This window comes from Tetrao urogallus (assembly GCF_951394365.1).
Source record: "Tetrao urogallus genome assembly, chromosome: 1".
NCBI classification, from domain to species: Eukaryota; Metazoa; Chordata; class Aves; order Galliformes; family Phasianidae; genus Tetrao; species Tetrao urogallus.
The window spans coordinates 109,987,727-110,005,341 of record NC_136813.1 but is presented as its reverse complement, the minus strand read 5'-3'; the positions used below and the strand labels follow the sequence as shown (position 1 = coordinate 110,005,341).

At 38.2% G+C, this 17,615-nt stretch overlaps 2 protein-coding genes across 2 annotated transcripts in view; one reads left to right on the top strand and one right to left on the bottom strand.

Annotated features, from left to right (window-relative positions):
* CMSS1 (cms1 ribosomal small subunit homolog) overlaps positions 1–17,615 on the bottom strand; it is a gene marked incomplete at both ends in the record, with an annotated part of 228,109 nt that overhangs the window by 145,827 nt on the left and 64,667 nt on the right. The window lies entirely within an intron of this gene.
* FILIP1L (filamin A interacting protein 1 like) overlaps positions 1–17,615 on the top strand; it is a gene marked incomplete at both ends in the record, with an annotated part of 147,968 nt that overhangs the window by 69,947 nt on the left and 60,406 nt on the right. The window contains 3 exons of the mRNA XM_079538174.1: positions 2,494–2,780; positions 5,847–6,020; positions 11,689–11,867. Coding sequence (XP_079394300.1) covers positions 2,494–2,780; positions 5,847–6,020; positions 11,689–11,867 — 640 coding nt within the window. The remainder of the gene's footprint in view (positions 1–2,493; positions 2,781–5,846; positions 6,021–11,688; positions 11,868–17,615) is intronic.

Genomic DNA, 17,615 nt, shown 5'->3' with positions numbered 1-17,615 from the left:
CAGTGTAATAAGGACTGATCTACCTGATCAAGGAGCAGGCACAACAGGCTCAAAAGAGTCACCACAAGGCCTCCTCAGCTGTGAAAACTATGCATGGCATGTGGCTTTGAAACCAAGAGAATGTATATAACATAAGAAAATAACAGAAGGCAGATGTCCATCTTATCAGGATTGCTGAGACTTGTGCCATTTTCAAGTTCACTGTTTCCAGTGCATCCAACCAAAGAAACTTGGAAAAGTAAGAATCTCTTTATTATCCATCTGTTTCACTTCCCTTCACTGAAGGATGCCATGTTAACCCTGGTTACTAGTCTCACAGCTTGACATCCAATCGAGCCTGCCCCTGCACCTGGCACATGAGGGGAAAAAAATGGAAAGACTCTTGGGCTATTTACATGTTTCATTGCATCCTGTGCCTGCATGATCAAAGAGAACAGGCAAGCTTAAAGTGAGTTTGGTTATCTGATTTAACTCACAGCTTATGGCTCTGATACTACAACCGCCAGCCATTAACCCACATGTGAAAACCAAGCAGACATGCAACACTTGAAGCTGAAAGGAAATCAACAGTCATGTTCCAAAGTAGCAATGTGTTGTAAGCAAGATACAAAAAAATGAACAAGCCAAATAAGCAGACCTCAGTGAAAGAAGTGATAGTAAACTAAACATAAAATTTAGACTGGAAAAGACCTTTAGGAAAGACAAGACCTTCATTTCTCCCATCACATCAGGTGCATTGATGCTGTAATTTCTCAAAATATTCTAAAGATATTCTGTGTTTTCAGCCAAGAGGTTTTGACTGAACTGCTGTTTTAGAAACAAACGTGACCATTTCTGCCGTGGTACCAAATTACTACATGTTAGCACTAGTTGTGTAGACAAATGTGAATTGCAAGCGCTGATACTTGAACAGGTAATACCCTTCAGGAAGTATAGTAACTTCTCTGGCAAATCTAACAATGCCATCCCAATGTGAGATCATTGAAGCAGAGCTTCATCAAACAGGTATCCAGTGCTCAATGTCACACAACTCTGACACGCCTTGGTTTTTGGACACTAGGAGAAACAAGTTCTCTTATGAAAGACAGGCTATTCTGATTTTGACTAGAAGAGGTTTCCTTCAGTATTAAAGGAAATTTCATTTGCTTTCTCTGTAATGCTTTGGATATTTTTTTTCCTGCTTTCAACCACCATTCATACCAAACCAAAAGCGTTTTCCCCTTCCTCTGTTCTTGCAAAAAGATGTGCTTATAGCAATCAGTAGAAAATTACCATGGTTAAAGAGCGTAGCTGTAGAGAGTACCTCAAGATTTAGATTCAGAACATGGCTGAAGGGGGAGCTCTGGAAACTTTATCAGCCACAGATCTGTATGGCCAAAAAGCAACAGCACAATAATTTCCTGCCCCCCATGGCTCAGAACAATTTTCTGGAGAAAATCACCACTTCAAGTCAAACAGCTGCTGTTGAGCTCAAGCTTTTCTTTCCTCGTTCGTTTGCAAATTAATGACTGATAAGCTTTCACCAATACAACTTCCAGCAATTAGCTTCACACTTTAATATGAAAAAAATGTGATTTATCTGTATGTGGAATGTGCATAATTTCCCCTCCCAGTTGCATGATTGGGTTTTTGTCTGCTAAACTGTATCCATGACCACACCACAGTTTTTCTGTAGAGGTGGATTATAATCCATTCATACCTTAATTGTAACGGTGATAAGCAAAACAGAGTTCCTGAGATTAATCAGTATTTATACAGCATTAGTAATTTGTCTGCACAGGCATTACAGTACATTTATGTAACAGTGGCACTTCAAAGGGAACAAGCTAGGCTAAGCTTCCCTTGGTGGTGAGGTGCTAACAGTTGTATGATGGCCTCAGAGTGCAGCACCAAAGAAGCAGTAAGACTTCACACTGCATGGTTAACAGGGAGGCGTTGTGATCACTGAGGAAGGAGAGGTATGGTGAGGCTCATGCCTTACAGTCTGCATGTACTAACCTCTATGCTTCATGAACTACGAGTAACACAACTGCGTAACTTGTAGTAGTGGAGGACTGCTTTTGTGTTCTCCCTTGGAAAGAGAACAAAAAAACCCCACAGCTATCCAATAAAGGAAATACAAACAAAGATCTTCCTAATGAAGGACCTACCTGAAAAGCATACAGTTCATGCTATCTCTCAAATGGGAAATCTGGACTGCACTGATGCGTGCAATATTGCTGCTAAGGGTGCTGCCTTTGCAAGTGTTAGCAATGAGATTTTTCCAGATGTACAGGACAAGGTAAGTCTCCCTTCAGTGCCACTTGAGATCCAGGAAGGGTGACAGTTCAGTCCTGTTTGTTCATGCAAGGCTGTCAGCTCCTTTCAAAAGACAAGCCCAGTACGGGAGGGGAAACTACCAGTCTGGAGGGAAGGACACTACCATAAATTAGCATAAGATTTTTATACTCTCTGTAAGTTAAAACTTTTATTTTATTCCCCACCTTCCTTCAGTTTCAGAGAGAGAAACCATGCGTTCCAGAAGTAACAGTGCAGAAAGCCCAACCAGACCGAAGCCGTGCCAACAAAGGCCAAAAGGCCACCATAGAGAAGAAACAGGTTACAGTGGGAAAGGGAATGTGCAAAGAAGGCCAAAGGAGAAGGACGATGTGCCCCAAGCCAGCACCATCATAAGAAGCCCTAAGGCTGAGAAAAAGCAAAGAAGTTCTTTCAAGAAAAGAGAGGACCTCTCTCGTGATGATCTGCTATTTCTTCTTAGTGTCCTTGAGGGTGAATTACAGGTGACTTATTATCTTATTTTGTATTCCAAGTTTAAAAAGTTCTTTTTTTTTCCCTCTGCACTTTACTGCAAACACACACAGCTTTCCTATTAAGGAAATATCCTGTCTAGTTTGATGGAGTTGGACTAATATAAACTACAAAACATGTAAAACTAGAGGTTATCCAGATACTCAGAATAGTTATCAACATGAAAAGATGTTATTCTCCTAAATGCAAATATAATTTATTCACAGTGTTTGTATAACACTAAAACACTCACGATCCACTGTATACAACTGTGAAATTCTCAAAGCAGAGAACTTGCAAAACTTTCCCATTATGCTGCCCTGTTGTAAGTATTTTGATTACAAAGTGTTTGTACTGTGAAAACTATATGGAGAAAGTTGTAGAGACCTTTAAGATATGTTACTTAATTCCTTATTATCTTCCTTCTCCCATGAAGTCATGAGCATTATTACAAAACAATCAGTACATGCCAGCTCACCAGTAGTAACTCACTCAAAAGCTTTCTAGCAACTTTTGTTAGCACATTAAAATATCCCTTTTATGTCCCATAATGCATGCAGTTAACCCGCAACATACCAGATTTTGAAGAAAGTGAATTTTTTTAATCTGGAAAAAGTCAGCTGCCAAGCAGCCAATGATGCCAGGAGGCCAAACATAATTTCAGGAACTGGGAAGCAGATTTCCAGTGAGAAAAGAGGAGATAATTCTGCAATGGATAATTGCAAACTTTGCAAAGACAAAGTGACAGCCACTTTAAACAGCTAACAAGTAGAGAGACAAGCAAGCATCCAAAGTAGCTTCAATGGCTGTAGCACATTGTTTCATAGCTTATTGCCTAGACAGCACCTTCGTATTTTCCTCCTTAACATATGCAGCTATATTTACATAATACATACTAATAGAAATGTTTAATGGAACACACGTGCTATATGAGTGCTTTTTGATAGATACACCAGTCTCTGGGGGTGCTCACTTGCCCTGTCTAAACTAAGATTAAAATGCAGATGTCATACACTCCTCCACAAGAGTCCTCTTTTTCCACGAGAGAACTACATACACATCTATACATATACATTTATTTATTTATATTACCCACGTTCAATTCAACTCATGAGATTTAAAACTGGAACAAAATGAAACGAGAAACTGGAAAACAATGAGCCTGACAGGAAAATTTCAAATTGTGTCCGACATTCTAAAGAAAGCATTACAAATGAAAAAAAGAGGGAAGTCATTTTTTATTCCTGATTTTCCACCTCCTGTAATGCCAAGTCAAATCTCTAAAGATCAGCTGACTATCCAGACATAATTAAGTCTCAAAGTTAAGTGCCATAACCCTCTCATTCCAGACCATTTAAGGTGCACAAAGATTGCTCTTTCAGCTTTTTTTTTTTCTGCTCTGACACAGATTAGAAATGGATTTTTTCCTCTTTTTCTTTTAAGCACAGTCACAAATAGACAAATAGGAGTGTTCCTTCCAACAGCAGTCAGAGCAAAATTGCTACTGATCCTAACACACCTCTTTCCAATCCCCCCCCTTCTAGGATTAGCCTGTCCTTGGTTTTGGTTTTAACTGAAGTGTTGCAAGTGATGTTTGAGACAGTGATGTGGTTGTGTCATTGTCACGGAGGCAGAGGACAATGTCTTCCCACAAGAAGCAGCTGGGCACAGCCTGGGGCAGGCAGTCACCTAAGCCAGTTTGTCCCCCAGAGGAAATATTCAGATAAGCAGACATTGCCATGAAACAACACAATCTCTGGAAGTGAGACTTCCAGACAATTAGCGCAATATTCACAGGAGGTATTCTGTCTCCTCCAACTTCCTATCTCTCAGTTCATAACTTCAGTTAGGGTAGTATGGGTTAGGTCGTGGTTGGACTCGATTATCTTTAAGGTCTTTTCCAACCTGAGCGATTCTATGATTCAGAACAAAGAAGTGTTGTTAAAGAGCAAAGTATCTATAGACCATTTCAAATACTGGAGGCATACAGTCCAGCATGGACTTAGAGAGTGCTGTGAAATAGGAAGAAGTTACGTGCGTCTGACTGCCTTCTAAAACCAGTTCTGAAATACATACATGGAAGAACATGTTGAGAATGCACCTGCATATTGAGTCTGTTCTTTGGGAATAGAATGCCATCAGGTATTTTGCCAGATTAAGAAAAAAATGCAGTGACATTAGAAAAGGAAAAGTACAATGCATATTTTTAGGTTCTGCATTTTAAAATGACACCATTTTGAGGCACCAGATAACCAACTTAATGTTAATCCTCACCTTTTAAAATGTTTTTTTTTCTTTAGCATGCATTTGCAAATTGAGAATGCCATTAAAGCAATTACTTCCAAGAAATGATGCTGCAAGATTGACTGAGGGCACATTCACAAGTGTGTGCACATCTACATATCTCTAAGTACAGAAGGCACTGTCTCATACATGTATGCATACTTACATATCCATGCACTAAGGCCCCAACTGCCAACTTTGCAGGCAATCAATCTTGTTTTAAAGAACTGCCATTATTGCATGGTTTTGGAATGCGTTTTGTGAAAGGTCACATCCCCTGCACCATATACTTCCCCACACTCAGTGCTCAAACACGCTCAATGCAATGACAAAAGCAGACTTCTCCAGGCTGGCTTTAACTACAAAAGCCACCACCATACCCAAACCATTCACACGCGTCTAGGCTTCCAGAACCGTGCTAATAACTCACTAAAATTAAAAAAGTAAAAATTAGGTTCTAATGCCACGAGTCACATTTTTTCCAGTACGAGCTGCTCCTGGCATGGCATTTCAACCTCACTGCTAATGAAGTAATTAAGCACCAGTGAAGATTCTGAAAATCCTGTTCTTTATGCACGACTCACAAAATAAAAACACCAGTTCTTCCCTCATGCTTTAACTGTCTTCATGTTACTATCTTGGGGCATTTTATAGATGTAGCGTTCTTCTAAAAGTTCTTCTGTTCCCATAAAACCAAAAGTAGAAACCATCCAACTAACCTGTAAACACACAAACGTGGTTTTAACAAAATGAAAACTTACATTCTCTTTCTGTAGGCTCAAGATGAAGTTATAGGAATACTTAAGGCTGAAAAAATTGACTTGGCTTTGCTTGAAGCACAATATGGCTTTGTTACTCCCAAGAAGGTGTTGGAAGCCCTCCAGCGTGACGCTATTCAAACAAAGGCTGAGCAATGGCAAGAAGATATCTATGAAAAGCCTATGGGAGAGGTATGTATTACTGACATCTAACCATAGATCTCACAGAAATCAATAGTAAAGATCTCACTGATCGCAGAGAAAGAAAGCAAACGTGTTCTTGGTTTAAAATCTAACATAGAAATGGGGTCAATAATAAAAGCAGGTTGCTAATGATCCTCACTCGGGCTACAACCATGGAGAGACTGTTTATGACTACCTCCAACTCTGATAGTCTGCCTTTTGTGTTTAACACTTCTGCATATTTTTCTCTTGTTATCCTAATTCAGAGCTCCTACAGCCTGATACCTCTCCATTAGCCTCGATGAGGTCATGCCACAGCATCATGTTGTGGCCATCTACTCCCTACATATTCCAGCTCCCACTAATTCTGTGAGAATCATGGGTTTACGTGATTGATCTGAATAATGAACTGTCATTACAAACTTAATCCAAGCAGAAATCTAATATTTTCACACTATGTATGAGTAACAGTTTAATTACTCTGGAGCAGAAGTCATACTTTCTGAACAAGCTACAAGGATTTCATTTCTGTCCTGAAATGCAAGTCACTATATATTAAAAGTCCTTCATATCAGTAATGCTTCTTGTTTTCCAAAAAAAGAATTCCCAACATCTCCTATTGGGTCATATCAACATTTCCTTAATGTTCTGCTCTTTATAGTTTTCTTAAAAAAGAAAATTATGAACAAAATTCTTCTACTGAGCATTTTCCAAACTTACTGAAGAGAGAGTCATACCTAAGAATACAGAGCTCATTTCAGAGAAGATTGTCAGGCGAAAGGTCAGCACTCATTTCAGAAGCTCAGAGGTTAAAACCTCTGCCTATAATCTGAAACAGATAAAGTTCAACTCCAGAGGTTAATTTATTTTAGACCGCAGTGGCATTATGTCACAGAAACTTTGAGCACAAATGGAAATGATTTGAAGAGAAGTCCAAAAGAGTTTGAAAACGTAAGTTCAGTCTGTTACTTTACATAAGTTTATACACGATTTTTCCCTCTTACACTTAATGGCAGAGAAAGGATTTCTAACACCACTTGATTTGGCAATTCCAAGAGGCAAAGGTAAACATCCTATGAGCAACTGAAAGGGTAGAAAGACCACTAGCATTTTGTACGCCTTTGTAAACCAAAGGATGCCTTAACTGTCAGATATTTCACATCTTCATACCCCCAAACTAAGTCCAAGATCTGTTTTGGTTTTGCCTGCATTTTTTTCAGATACTAATAAAAGAAAGGGAGGGTGGGGAGAGCAGGGAGGAAGGAGAAGGAAAACCTGGCACAAAAGGTGGGAAATAACCATTAAATCTTCCCCATGCCACCATGGCAATGAACCTCTTTCACTGCCCACAAATTGTTCAGTCTCTCTAAAACACATCAATTTAGCTTTGTGGCCTTGAACATGAAGGATCTACCCAAATCTCAGATGAAAACACAGTGAATTTCAGAGCACATCTATGAATACAGGCTTTTCATCATCCTCTCGCAACTTACTCATCTCACTTAAACTTTATGAAGTTTCTTGGTGAATTTGGTTAAGAATAGAGCACTAAAATTTGGTGACCGGATAGCCTTAGTCACTAGGAACAGGATTCATGGGTAAAATCTAGCAAAATAGAAAATGGCAGTAATATATTTTCTTTGCAAAAATGATGAGGACTGTGATACACCAAAATTGTATCTGCCTTGGCTATGATATATATGTATATATATTTTTAAACTATTTTTTTTTTAAGCAGAAGGTTTTTCAGGTAAATTTGCTCTACAGTATTCCTTTCTGCAACCTAACAAATGCTGGATAAGGTTTCTCATTACTCACAGTTCAAGATACAATAAGTTGCTTAATGTTTAAAGGAGGCTAAAGAAAGGAAAATAGACTTTCTTTGTTTTTGCTTCTGTCTTACACATAAAGGTCTGAAAAGGATTTCCATCTTTGCATGGTTTATAAATTTAGATGATTGAGTCAGATATTCATGAAAAACTCTGGCTTCAGATCAATTGCCACTTCTCTGGAATAGAAAGCAAATGGTATTCAACATTCTAATAAATACTGCAAAAGAACCATTTTCCCAGATTCAAATAAAAACCCCAAATCATCAAAATAATAACATTAAAAACAAAAATCAACTCAGAAAAGGTGATGTAGTAAGAGAGAGAGAAGACCAAGAGGAAGATATTGCAGAATTAACGGCATCTTGTCACAAGTTTCAAACCTTCATGGAATTAGAAAGCCAATTCTGGATTATAATTGATCCCAGATTCAAATCAGACAGGCAAAGATACAAACTCTGGGACCTCACTGGTTGAAACTTGATGAACAGGATCTCTTAACACTTTAAGTGCTTGAAAAGCAGTGATGGTAGACAAAAGCCTATATACTGCGTAAGTCAGGGATAATTAAAAGTGGAACCCATTTTTTAAATCCCAGGCACCAATCGTCTTGAGGAATGCAGCGCTACCATCTGCCTTTTAACAAAGCATAACTGACGGTATCCTCTCAACTTTCAAGGGAAGACAGCTGTAGGAAACCAAAAGAGTTACACTCACAGGAAGAGATGCTGATAACATGGCATTCAAGAAAAGCAGATCAATGTATCCGCACAGAATTCTGGTACAACCAGGATTGAAGAAGACAAGGGAAGAACTGCTCCCACCATCTCCAGAGATCCTCAACTCAGGACTATACATTTACACCCACAGAGTGACCATGAGGGTATTATTAGCAAGAGTAATATTTCACTATATTTTGGATAAATAAATGTAACTAGCCTGGATTGTATTCTGGTTCTGTGCCAAACACAAAGCAGTCTAAAGAGAAAGACAATAAGACAGAATGAATATGAGATGTACCATCTTAATTTGACTTCAAACACGAGTTGGTGGCAAAACAATTAAATGCCTGTGAATTTTTAATGTGCTCAACTATTCACAGTTACGTAAGTTCATGCCTCCTATTTTCCACTGTATTGTACACTATGTTCACTATGTAGAACTATTAATTCTAGCAAAAAGTCCATATGGTTAGCAAGTACAAAACAGCAAATCATTTAATCAAGATTTTATCACTTTAATTTTCCACAGAAGACATTTATATTACTGCTTATTAGTCTTATTTGGGGTTTTTAGCCAAGAACTGTATAGGCTGAGTAAATGCTGTGTGAAATGGGCGTTTTCATATGTGCACATCTAGCATTTGGACAGGGTAACTTGAGGAAGAAACGGGCTGCTGGAGAACACTCTTTTCAGAGTATCTCATGCTAGCTGGAGCTCAGATGGCTTCTCCCTCCTCTCTGCTGGTATGTGTGAGTCATTATAAGATACCAGGAGAAAATGCTGGAGGCAAACTGGCTCCCCAAGGTTCAACCCTTTTCTCCTGCAGGGACAGAACAGAGCTTCTAAACAGCAACACGACACCATATCTCTGTTCTCTGCTTGGTCCCTTGCAAATACTCTACAGCAAACAAACCCATAAAACACCATGCAGGTCCTGCATCCTTCATACCCAACAGTGCAGAAGCAGAAATATTTCTGTTTGATTCATGTTGTTTGCACGGATTAGTTTGAGCAACCCCCATCTTCGTCAGTCATTTATATGTTGGGATACACAAGTCATTTGATTTATGATCAGCTTTTAGCCAGAAATTTCACTTTCTTTTCTTACAATAACAACTTTTGCATCCCCTCACATTCTTAAATGTGCTTTCAAAGCAGTGTTTGTGTCACTATAAATGCATCCTTTCATTTTCTTAGCTCTATCCATACAGGCTTACTGCCAAAACAAGGAAGAGTTTCACATGTTTGCTTTCTTCCTCACCTGACCTCACAGTGAAGGCTGAGACCAGCAAATGTGATCATGCAAGATAAGGCCATAGCCACAAACAGCACCACAACACAGCTTTATCAAAAAGCAGAATGCTGGTTGCTTTCAGAGGACAGCATACAGTCACCTTAAGGCATGGTCTTTAAGACCACAAGGAGCACAAACTCAGGCAATGGTGCTTCATGCATCTGTGATATAGCTGCTCCAAAAACCCCTCTGAAATGATGGACAGGGAAGAAGGCTGATAAAATACAGTGAAAGTTTTCTCTCTTTTTGCCAAATCTACTAGCTCAGCAAAGGATTTCAAATTTTGAAATCCTCATTCCTGGTGGAAGAAGAATGTGAAGAAATTTAAAATAGCCGGATTTTTTCAATCGGACCTTTTAAGGCAATTCAGCTTTCAACCTCTGTAAAACACACAGCCAAGAAGTTTGGAAGAGGTGACACTTGTTTCCTGAGAAAGCTTGAGTATGGAAGGGTTTTGATAAGAAATATTTTCCCAAGAGAAATCCTAATTCAGATTCATAATTCCCATTGACCTTGTAGAAGCAAAAGTACACTAATGCCAGGGAATGGGATGGGGAAAGTCTTGACAACCTGCTGTAATAGCACCATAAAGCAGCTGAGAAGGTCAGCCACCACTTTCTTTATATTTTTAGGTCATGGATGAAATTAACTCAGTTCCATTGCAACAGAAAAGACACTGATGCTGTGAGGAGAAAGAATAGGCCATTTTCAAAGTGACCCATCATTTCTGATGGAATATTTTGGATTCAAATAATCAAAGTTTTGTCAGTAGACCTTATTTCCTTATTCATATCAGCATCAACAACAACAAAAAAAAAGTTAACAATGACAGGAAAAACAAGAGATGCTTAGAAAGAAGCTGAAGTAAGCAGAGGGAGAATGAGGAGCCCATGTAAAAGTAGAGGATTTTCTCAGTCATTCCAAAAAACTCATGTTCAGGTATTCTGATCATTCCTGACATCGTTTCTATCAGCCAAACTGTCAATAAGCATGAAGAGAAGATAATTTATTATAGTTCTCTGAATTATACTGCCTAAAATAAGCAGTGGCTCTAAGAATCTGAAGGCCCAGTGTGCCTTGCGGCATGTGAAATTCCTAGAGGGGGAAATGTCGGAGAACCAGAACCAGTCTTGCTTCCCACACTGCCCATTCGTGAATTCTTTCCTATTAATAGAGTGAACTACTGCAAAGCAGCTCAACTACTAGAATAGTCTGTGGTTAGAAGGAGCTGGATCTGGCTCTGCACTGAAAATTAATCTTCTCCAAAAGAGATTTGAGGATTCTCCTGTTGACCTAATCAGGAAGGCAGCCTCCTCAGAGGAGGATGAATGAGCAGTGAACAAAAGCGCCCACAAATACAAATTCTCCTCAGGTCTCTAGATGGCTTCAAGTGATCCCTCCTCAAACTTCAGCTAGATCAGTAATGTCTAAGGAGGAGGATCCCTCTCATTTTCTACAGAACTACAAATAAGATTTCTACTTCTATTCAACCAAAAATAGGTCTACTTCTGTGTGAAGTAGAGGCTTCATCTGTCAAGGAATCTGTTTCGTATCAGAAATATCAATGACAAAAGCACATTCATGGCAGGAGGAGGTACAGAAGGTGACTGAGGGTCCCTCAAAACAGTACCTTAACTAATTTTGCTGGTTTGTTAGATTCAGGCTGATGGAATTAAATAATTTTTTCCAAACAAAGTACAGAGCCATCAGGCTATTAAACATACTTTGTATTAGTAAGCTTCTCCTATAATCTGTTATTGATGGAAGTCTGAGCAACTAAGAGTTTTGAAGTATTTCAATTTTTTTTTTTTATTTTTATTTTTTTTTTTAGCTTGATAAAGTTGTAGAGAAACAGAAGGAAACTCACAGACGAATGCTGGAGCAACTTCTAATGGTAGAAAAATCACACAGACAGACCCTGTATGAATTAGAGGAAGAGAAGAGGAAGCACAGTGAATACATGGAGAAAAGTGATGAGTTTATAAGCTTACTGGAAAAAGAACGTGAAAGGTAAGGTTACCACTTGGCATGGTACTAAGAAATACCTATAATTTAATATAACGTGTACAGATCTGTCCACTTTCTGCATCCACTGCAAATTAGGAATATTGGTAGTCATATTTTGAGAGTTCAGCTATAAAAGCATAATGAATTATTCCTAAATAACAGCATGTTGGTAGATTCTTCAGCTCCATTAGAGAGCAACAAGTATGTTACAATACAGGGAGCCCAGGGAGATGCACAAATGTGTTTAAAGTTACAACCACATAAAGCAGGTTGGTCTTCCAGTGTGTTTGAGATGTTCAGTGTGCACAATGGGATGTAAGTAAGAGAATATGAAATCTGGACTGCAGACTGCAATGGCAGAAGAAAGACACGAGAAAAAACAGAAAGTGTTTGGATAAATCAAAGCACAGAAAGATGACACAAAGGCAGAAGGTAGTTTGAGAAAGCTTTGAAAATAAGTTCCTGTATCAGTACTGGATAAAAACCGTAACCAAAAATCTCAACAGCTTGTTTAAGCATAATATGAGAGTTTCAAAACCAATTTTCAGAAGGATAAAGAAGAATTTAATGACATTTACTGTTTTTAAAATTTCAAAACACAACTTCTCTGAATCTGCTGTAAAATTGAACACGTTCTAGGGAAAAAGAAAAAATAATAGAACATTTCCTATGCTGTGGATAGCTACTCCAGAAGATAGGAGTATATTGTCTCTGCTTCCTTTTGCTTCAGAACAGCTTCCAGATGGAAATGTTTGGGTGTGAGAATGTCAAGCTTATTCTAAACTCACATTATGCATAGATAATTCTTCCTCTGCTTCGCCTGTGTAACATCACGTTCCATGTATTTTGGCAGCATTTACTACGTTCACCCTTTCCACTACACCTCTCTCCTTCACATATCAATGATAGCACATATGCTTCCCACCAAGTACACAGCCATATTTATGCACTGCAATTAAAGAAGGTGGGGAAAAAATAATTTGCTTCTCAGAAAAAAAAAGAGCATTAATGCACGCAACCACAAGCATGCACAGAAAATCACATACAGTCACCCAGCAAAGGGCAGAATGGATGTTTTTCTCCAAAAATTGCTTTTGTAAAACATCAACTTATTGAGAACTGAAGTCTGAGCTGAACAGAGGTTTTCATCTGTGTTGTCCATTCCTCATAAAGTAGGAGTCACTCATCTATCTCTTAGAGACAGAGCTAAACAACCGCAATTGCTAAATGTTACATCAGACACATGCGCTCTCACAGCCTGAAATGCTGCTCAGGAGGAAAGACTAAACCACGATCTTTGTGAAAACAAAGTAGGCATGGGAATAAAACTCCATTCCTTGCACCTCCCCCTACTCTCCCCATAAAACATTTACCACTATGATCTGCAACATTTAGTCTATCTGCCTGGAAAAACGAAAAAGAAATAAGAAAAAAGAAAATAGTGAGGTGCCTAATGAGACCTTAGAGGACGTAATGATAGATTTCAGATTAAGTCTCAATTTTTCTATTTTCTTTGGAGTGCTTATTTTATGTGGAAAACCATAAGGGGGTGTGATGTCACATATTGAGCTGATTCCAAAATGTTTGCCAAGTCATGTCACCGTCAAGATCTCCATGCAATTGCCTGCCATAATAAAAAGAAAGAGAAAAAACAAAAAAAGACAAACAAAAAAATGCTCAGCAAGTTAAGGCACATCTCTCTGTGTTTACCTGCATGACTTGAGATTCAGAATACACACCCATACACAGCAAAGTGACCTTTTCTTTCATTTCAAAAATCTTAGTCTTATTGTAAATCTTCACAGGATGTAAATTTTGCTCTTGGCTTATGAGAACAAATAAAACTCTGTGAGAAGTTTCATACATAAACAATGACAATGAATGTTGGTTCCCTCTGCTGAAATTCCATTTAAGAACAAGCTGTACAGAAAAGCCATAACCGTTTGTCAAAGAACTTTCTTCCTTTTTCAACAAGAAGTATTCCTTTATCAGTGTGGAAAGGTGCATAACATTAGTAACAGGATTTCAGTTTCGAAGCAAAATCCTGACCTTCCATTCAGTCAGTCAAAGAAGAGTTTTTTTTTATGAAAGAGCAAAGCTACAGTATATGCTTTAAAATAACTTTCAAGAGTATAGAATGCATGCAAGCCAAACAAGGTATCTGAGTAATACAGGATTATATGATCAACATGAAAAGACTTGGACGTTATGGGGTGGTGATGCTGAAGGACTGAGAACTACTGTTTATAATAGGAATAGAATCATAGAATCACAAGGTTGGAAAGGACCTACAAGATCATCTAGTCCAACCCTTCTCCCACTACCCTTACTACCAGAAGCCACTAAACCATATCTCGTAGCTCCTCATCCAGAATAAAGAAACTGTGATTCAGATCCAATTCTTATATACAATTAAAGCTCTTATAAAATAAGGAGGAGGGAAAGCATTTCCTCTTTCTTAGGTATGCTCTCAGGAAGAGTAAAACCATTGAATTCTTAAATGAAAACGTGAGTCATAAACTAGTTTATCAGATGGTTGTATGTTTTACAAAACCAGGCAAGCCTCCACCATAATGTCTTTCTGCTGCATTACTCCCTCCATACACAACAGTTCTCAGTAGAAAGGTTAACTTTGAATTTCTAATTAAATGATCTTAACTACATTTTTAACTACGCTGTGTTTAGATCGTACAAAATATCAGCAGCCTTCAGTGAGTCGGTACAAACACTTCATCTCAATCATTCAACAATCCCTTTGACTCCATAGCAGGGCAAAAAAACTTAAGTTTCTCCTAAGCAATTGTGCATTGTTAGACTTGTGAGTTTAAGACAAGATTAGCAACAGCTTTCTAGGTTTAATATTAATCCTTTAGATATTTCAAACATTGTTTTATTGCCTGCCAAAACTACTCTTCCATAGTCTCAGCTCAGAGATGAAAATGGATCTTCCAAGTTGGAAAGAAAACGTATGCCAGAAAGAGCATTTCATGCCCCCTAGAAGCACGTGCCACTTCATTGCCCCTCTCCTCTTCGTTCTCTAAGGCAACTACAAAGAATCAAGAATAAATACATTCTGGACCACTGCTTTGTCTGATAGTATTGATGTTTCCTTTCTTTCTTTTCCCAATTTGTCAGAAAGAGTGGTTAATAAATAAATGAATAAATAAAACCAATCCTGAAAATACACAACAATTTTTAAAATATAGATTCAAATATAGGTTCCACTGTATCTTTACTGAGGATGTACCTACTTGTCCAGATAACTTTATAAATATCCCATGCTTTTGGAGTACAATTAAGTAATAAAAGTTATTTTAGGACATAATTTGCAAAGCTAAAATAGTTTACGAGATAGACATACTTCTAGTTTGATAACATGACATATGCATGCAAGTGTTCATATATTTACATATTATTCTCCATCTCACAAAACAAAATGAAATGCCTGAGAAAAGAAACAAAAAGGGTAAAATGATAAGCACTTACATAGCCTTTTCCACTGCAAATATCACAGTTTTAAATAGTATGTGAGTACAGTTATTTCCTGTTTTTTGAATACTGAAAGGACAGGAAGGTATGAGTGAAAATAACTTCTCTCTGTTCACAGCATACCTGAATGCTTAGACTGCAGGAAAGGTAGAAATCTCCCAGTGAACAGATGTCCTCCATCTTCAAACTCACTACATACTATGGCTAGCATGTTGATTCTCCATAACAACAAAATGTAATTCACAAGTAAGTGAACGCTGTTGTAGAGGACAGGAAAAGAAACAGCAGTTTGACCATCAGAGATGTAAACAGACTTTAAAGGTAGTTAGGATAAATGTTGCCCACAGGAATTCAATTATTGGCCCAAAACTTCTCAGTTGGTATGACAGTGATTAATAAGCTCTTACCTTAAGGATCCTCTATCTGAAAAAGATGAGATTTTTCTATACAGAGTTTTTGCTTTAGCATTTAGTTCACAATCACAAAAGGTCAGACAGAGAACGTAGTCCAAAGGAGAAGAAAACTATTTTTTTGCAAGTAAGATAATCCTAACAGTTCATAAATAAAAGTTACCCATTTTGCTCTAAGCAAGTGGAAAAAGAAAAAGAAAAAACAAAAAAAAAAAAACCCAGCCAACCAAATTCTATTCCACTGCATCACCCATCAAGAAAAACGCATTTTCAGTGTTGAAATAAGTTACTGTCGTACCTATTTGGGGAGTCAACATTCACCAAACATAATGGTTGGAACCTGACCTGCAAAAGTCTCAAAATTTTGGTCTTTCTCATCTTAAAAAAAACACAAAAGAACTGTGCTTGTTGCCTCAGTTGCTATCCCCCTCAATGTCAATCAATTAACAGAGACCACTTTCGAGCACTACAAGTTAGAAGAGGTCTGGAAGCCTCCAGCACAACTTGTTGTGTGCAGGGCCAAGTTCACAGGTTGCTCAGACCTTTCTCCAGCTGACTTGCGAAGAACTCCAAGGAACAGTGATTCTGCTGCCTATCTATAGGCTCCTCCTGCAGTCTTTGCCATCCCTGCCTGGAGACCCTTTCTCTCAGGTTCACTGTAGGCATCATCCTGGTCTCATTTCTGCCTTGAAATAGCTGTTATTACAAGCTCAGCAACCTCCTTTCTAGCAAACCTCTAAACCTAAATCATCATCATAATCTCTTATATTTTAGCTGCCTTGGACACAAATGAATTTTCCACACTTCCTCAGTATCTCACCTGCACAGAGTTCAGTTAATCAGTTGGAACCCCCTTACTTCTCTGAAAGCTTCTGCACAGTGGTCCTCCATGTTGCAAACTTCCACCTCTGCTCTGTCTATGGGACCTTATACATACTATTCTTTAGATCTTTGCCTTTCTCTCTTCCTGTGCTTATTCTCACAGAATCCTGAAATCAGCTACCACCTCTATGCTGAAGATTCTCGGGTCTACTCAAAACACCACAACCACAAAAATCTCACCTTCTGTGAGCAGCCTGAGAATTTTATCAGACAAAAAGGGAAGTCGATCTTTTATCCCCCTGTCTATGGTTTCATCCTTAAGATTCTCCACCACCTCATTTCATAAAAACAAATTAACAAAGTCATGCTGTTTGTCACTCAGTTTATCACATCTAGATCCTTTTTCTCTCAGAGCCTTTCTTTAAGTCTCTTAAGTTCTTCACCACACCTCCAAGAAAAAGAAAGAAGAAACACAAAGAAGATAACCAACTGCCGGCACCTTTCTGTTCTTTCATCCAAATAAATCTTTTATGGTTTCCATATTAGCTACTTCACCCCTCTCCATACAACTCTCCATGGATGCATGGCCATTACTGCATAAAGGTTATCTATTTCCTCTTGTGTACCTTTATAATACACCTTTATCCTCTCATTGAATGTAACTACATGGCCCAAACTCTCTATCACAATACAAATGTAGTAAAATTTGGTGAAATGTGTGGTTTTAGATAATTGTGCATTTAGGGTTCGAGTTCTGTTGTTTGTTTTTTTTTTTCTAATGACATATGAAACTAACTGCTACACGTAGTAGGTCAAGTGAGCAATGCTGGAAAACCAGTACAGTGCATCAAGAAGAGAAGAAACCTCAGATCAGACATGAAGCTAGTTAGCATGTTGTCAGCATAACCCTGCTGTACTTGAATTCTGACACATTCACAAAATATTGTTATTCCAACGTGTATGTCAAGTACTGGAAAATTCAATATTCTGTAGCAATGGGTATAATTAATATTTGCTGTTTTTATTAATG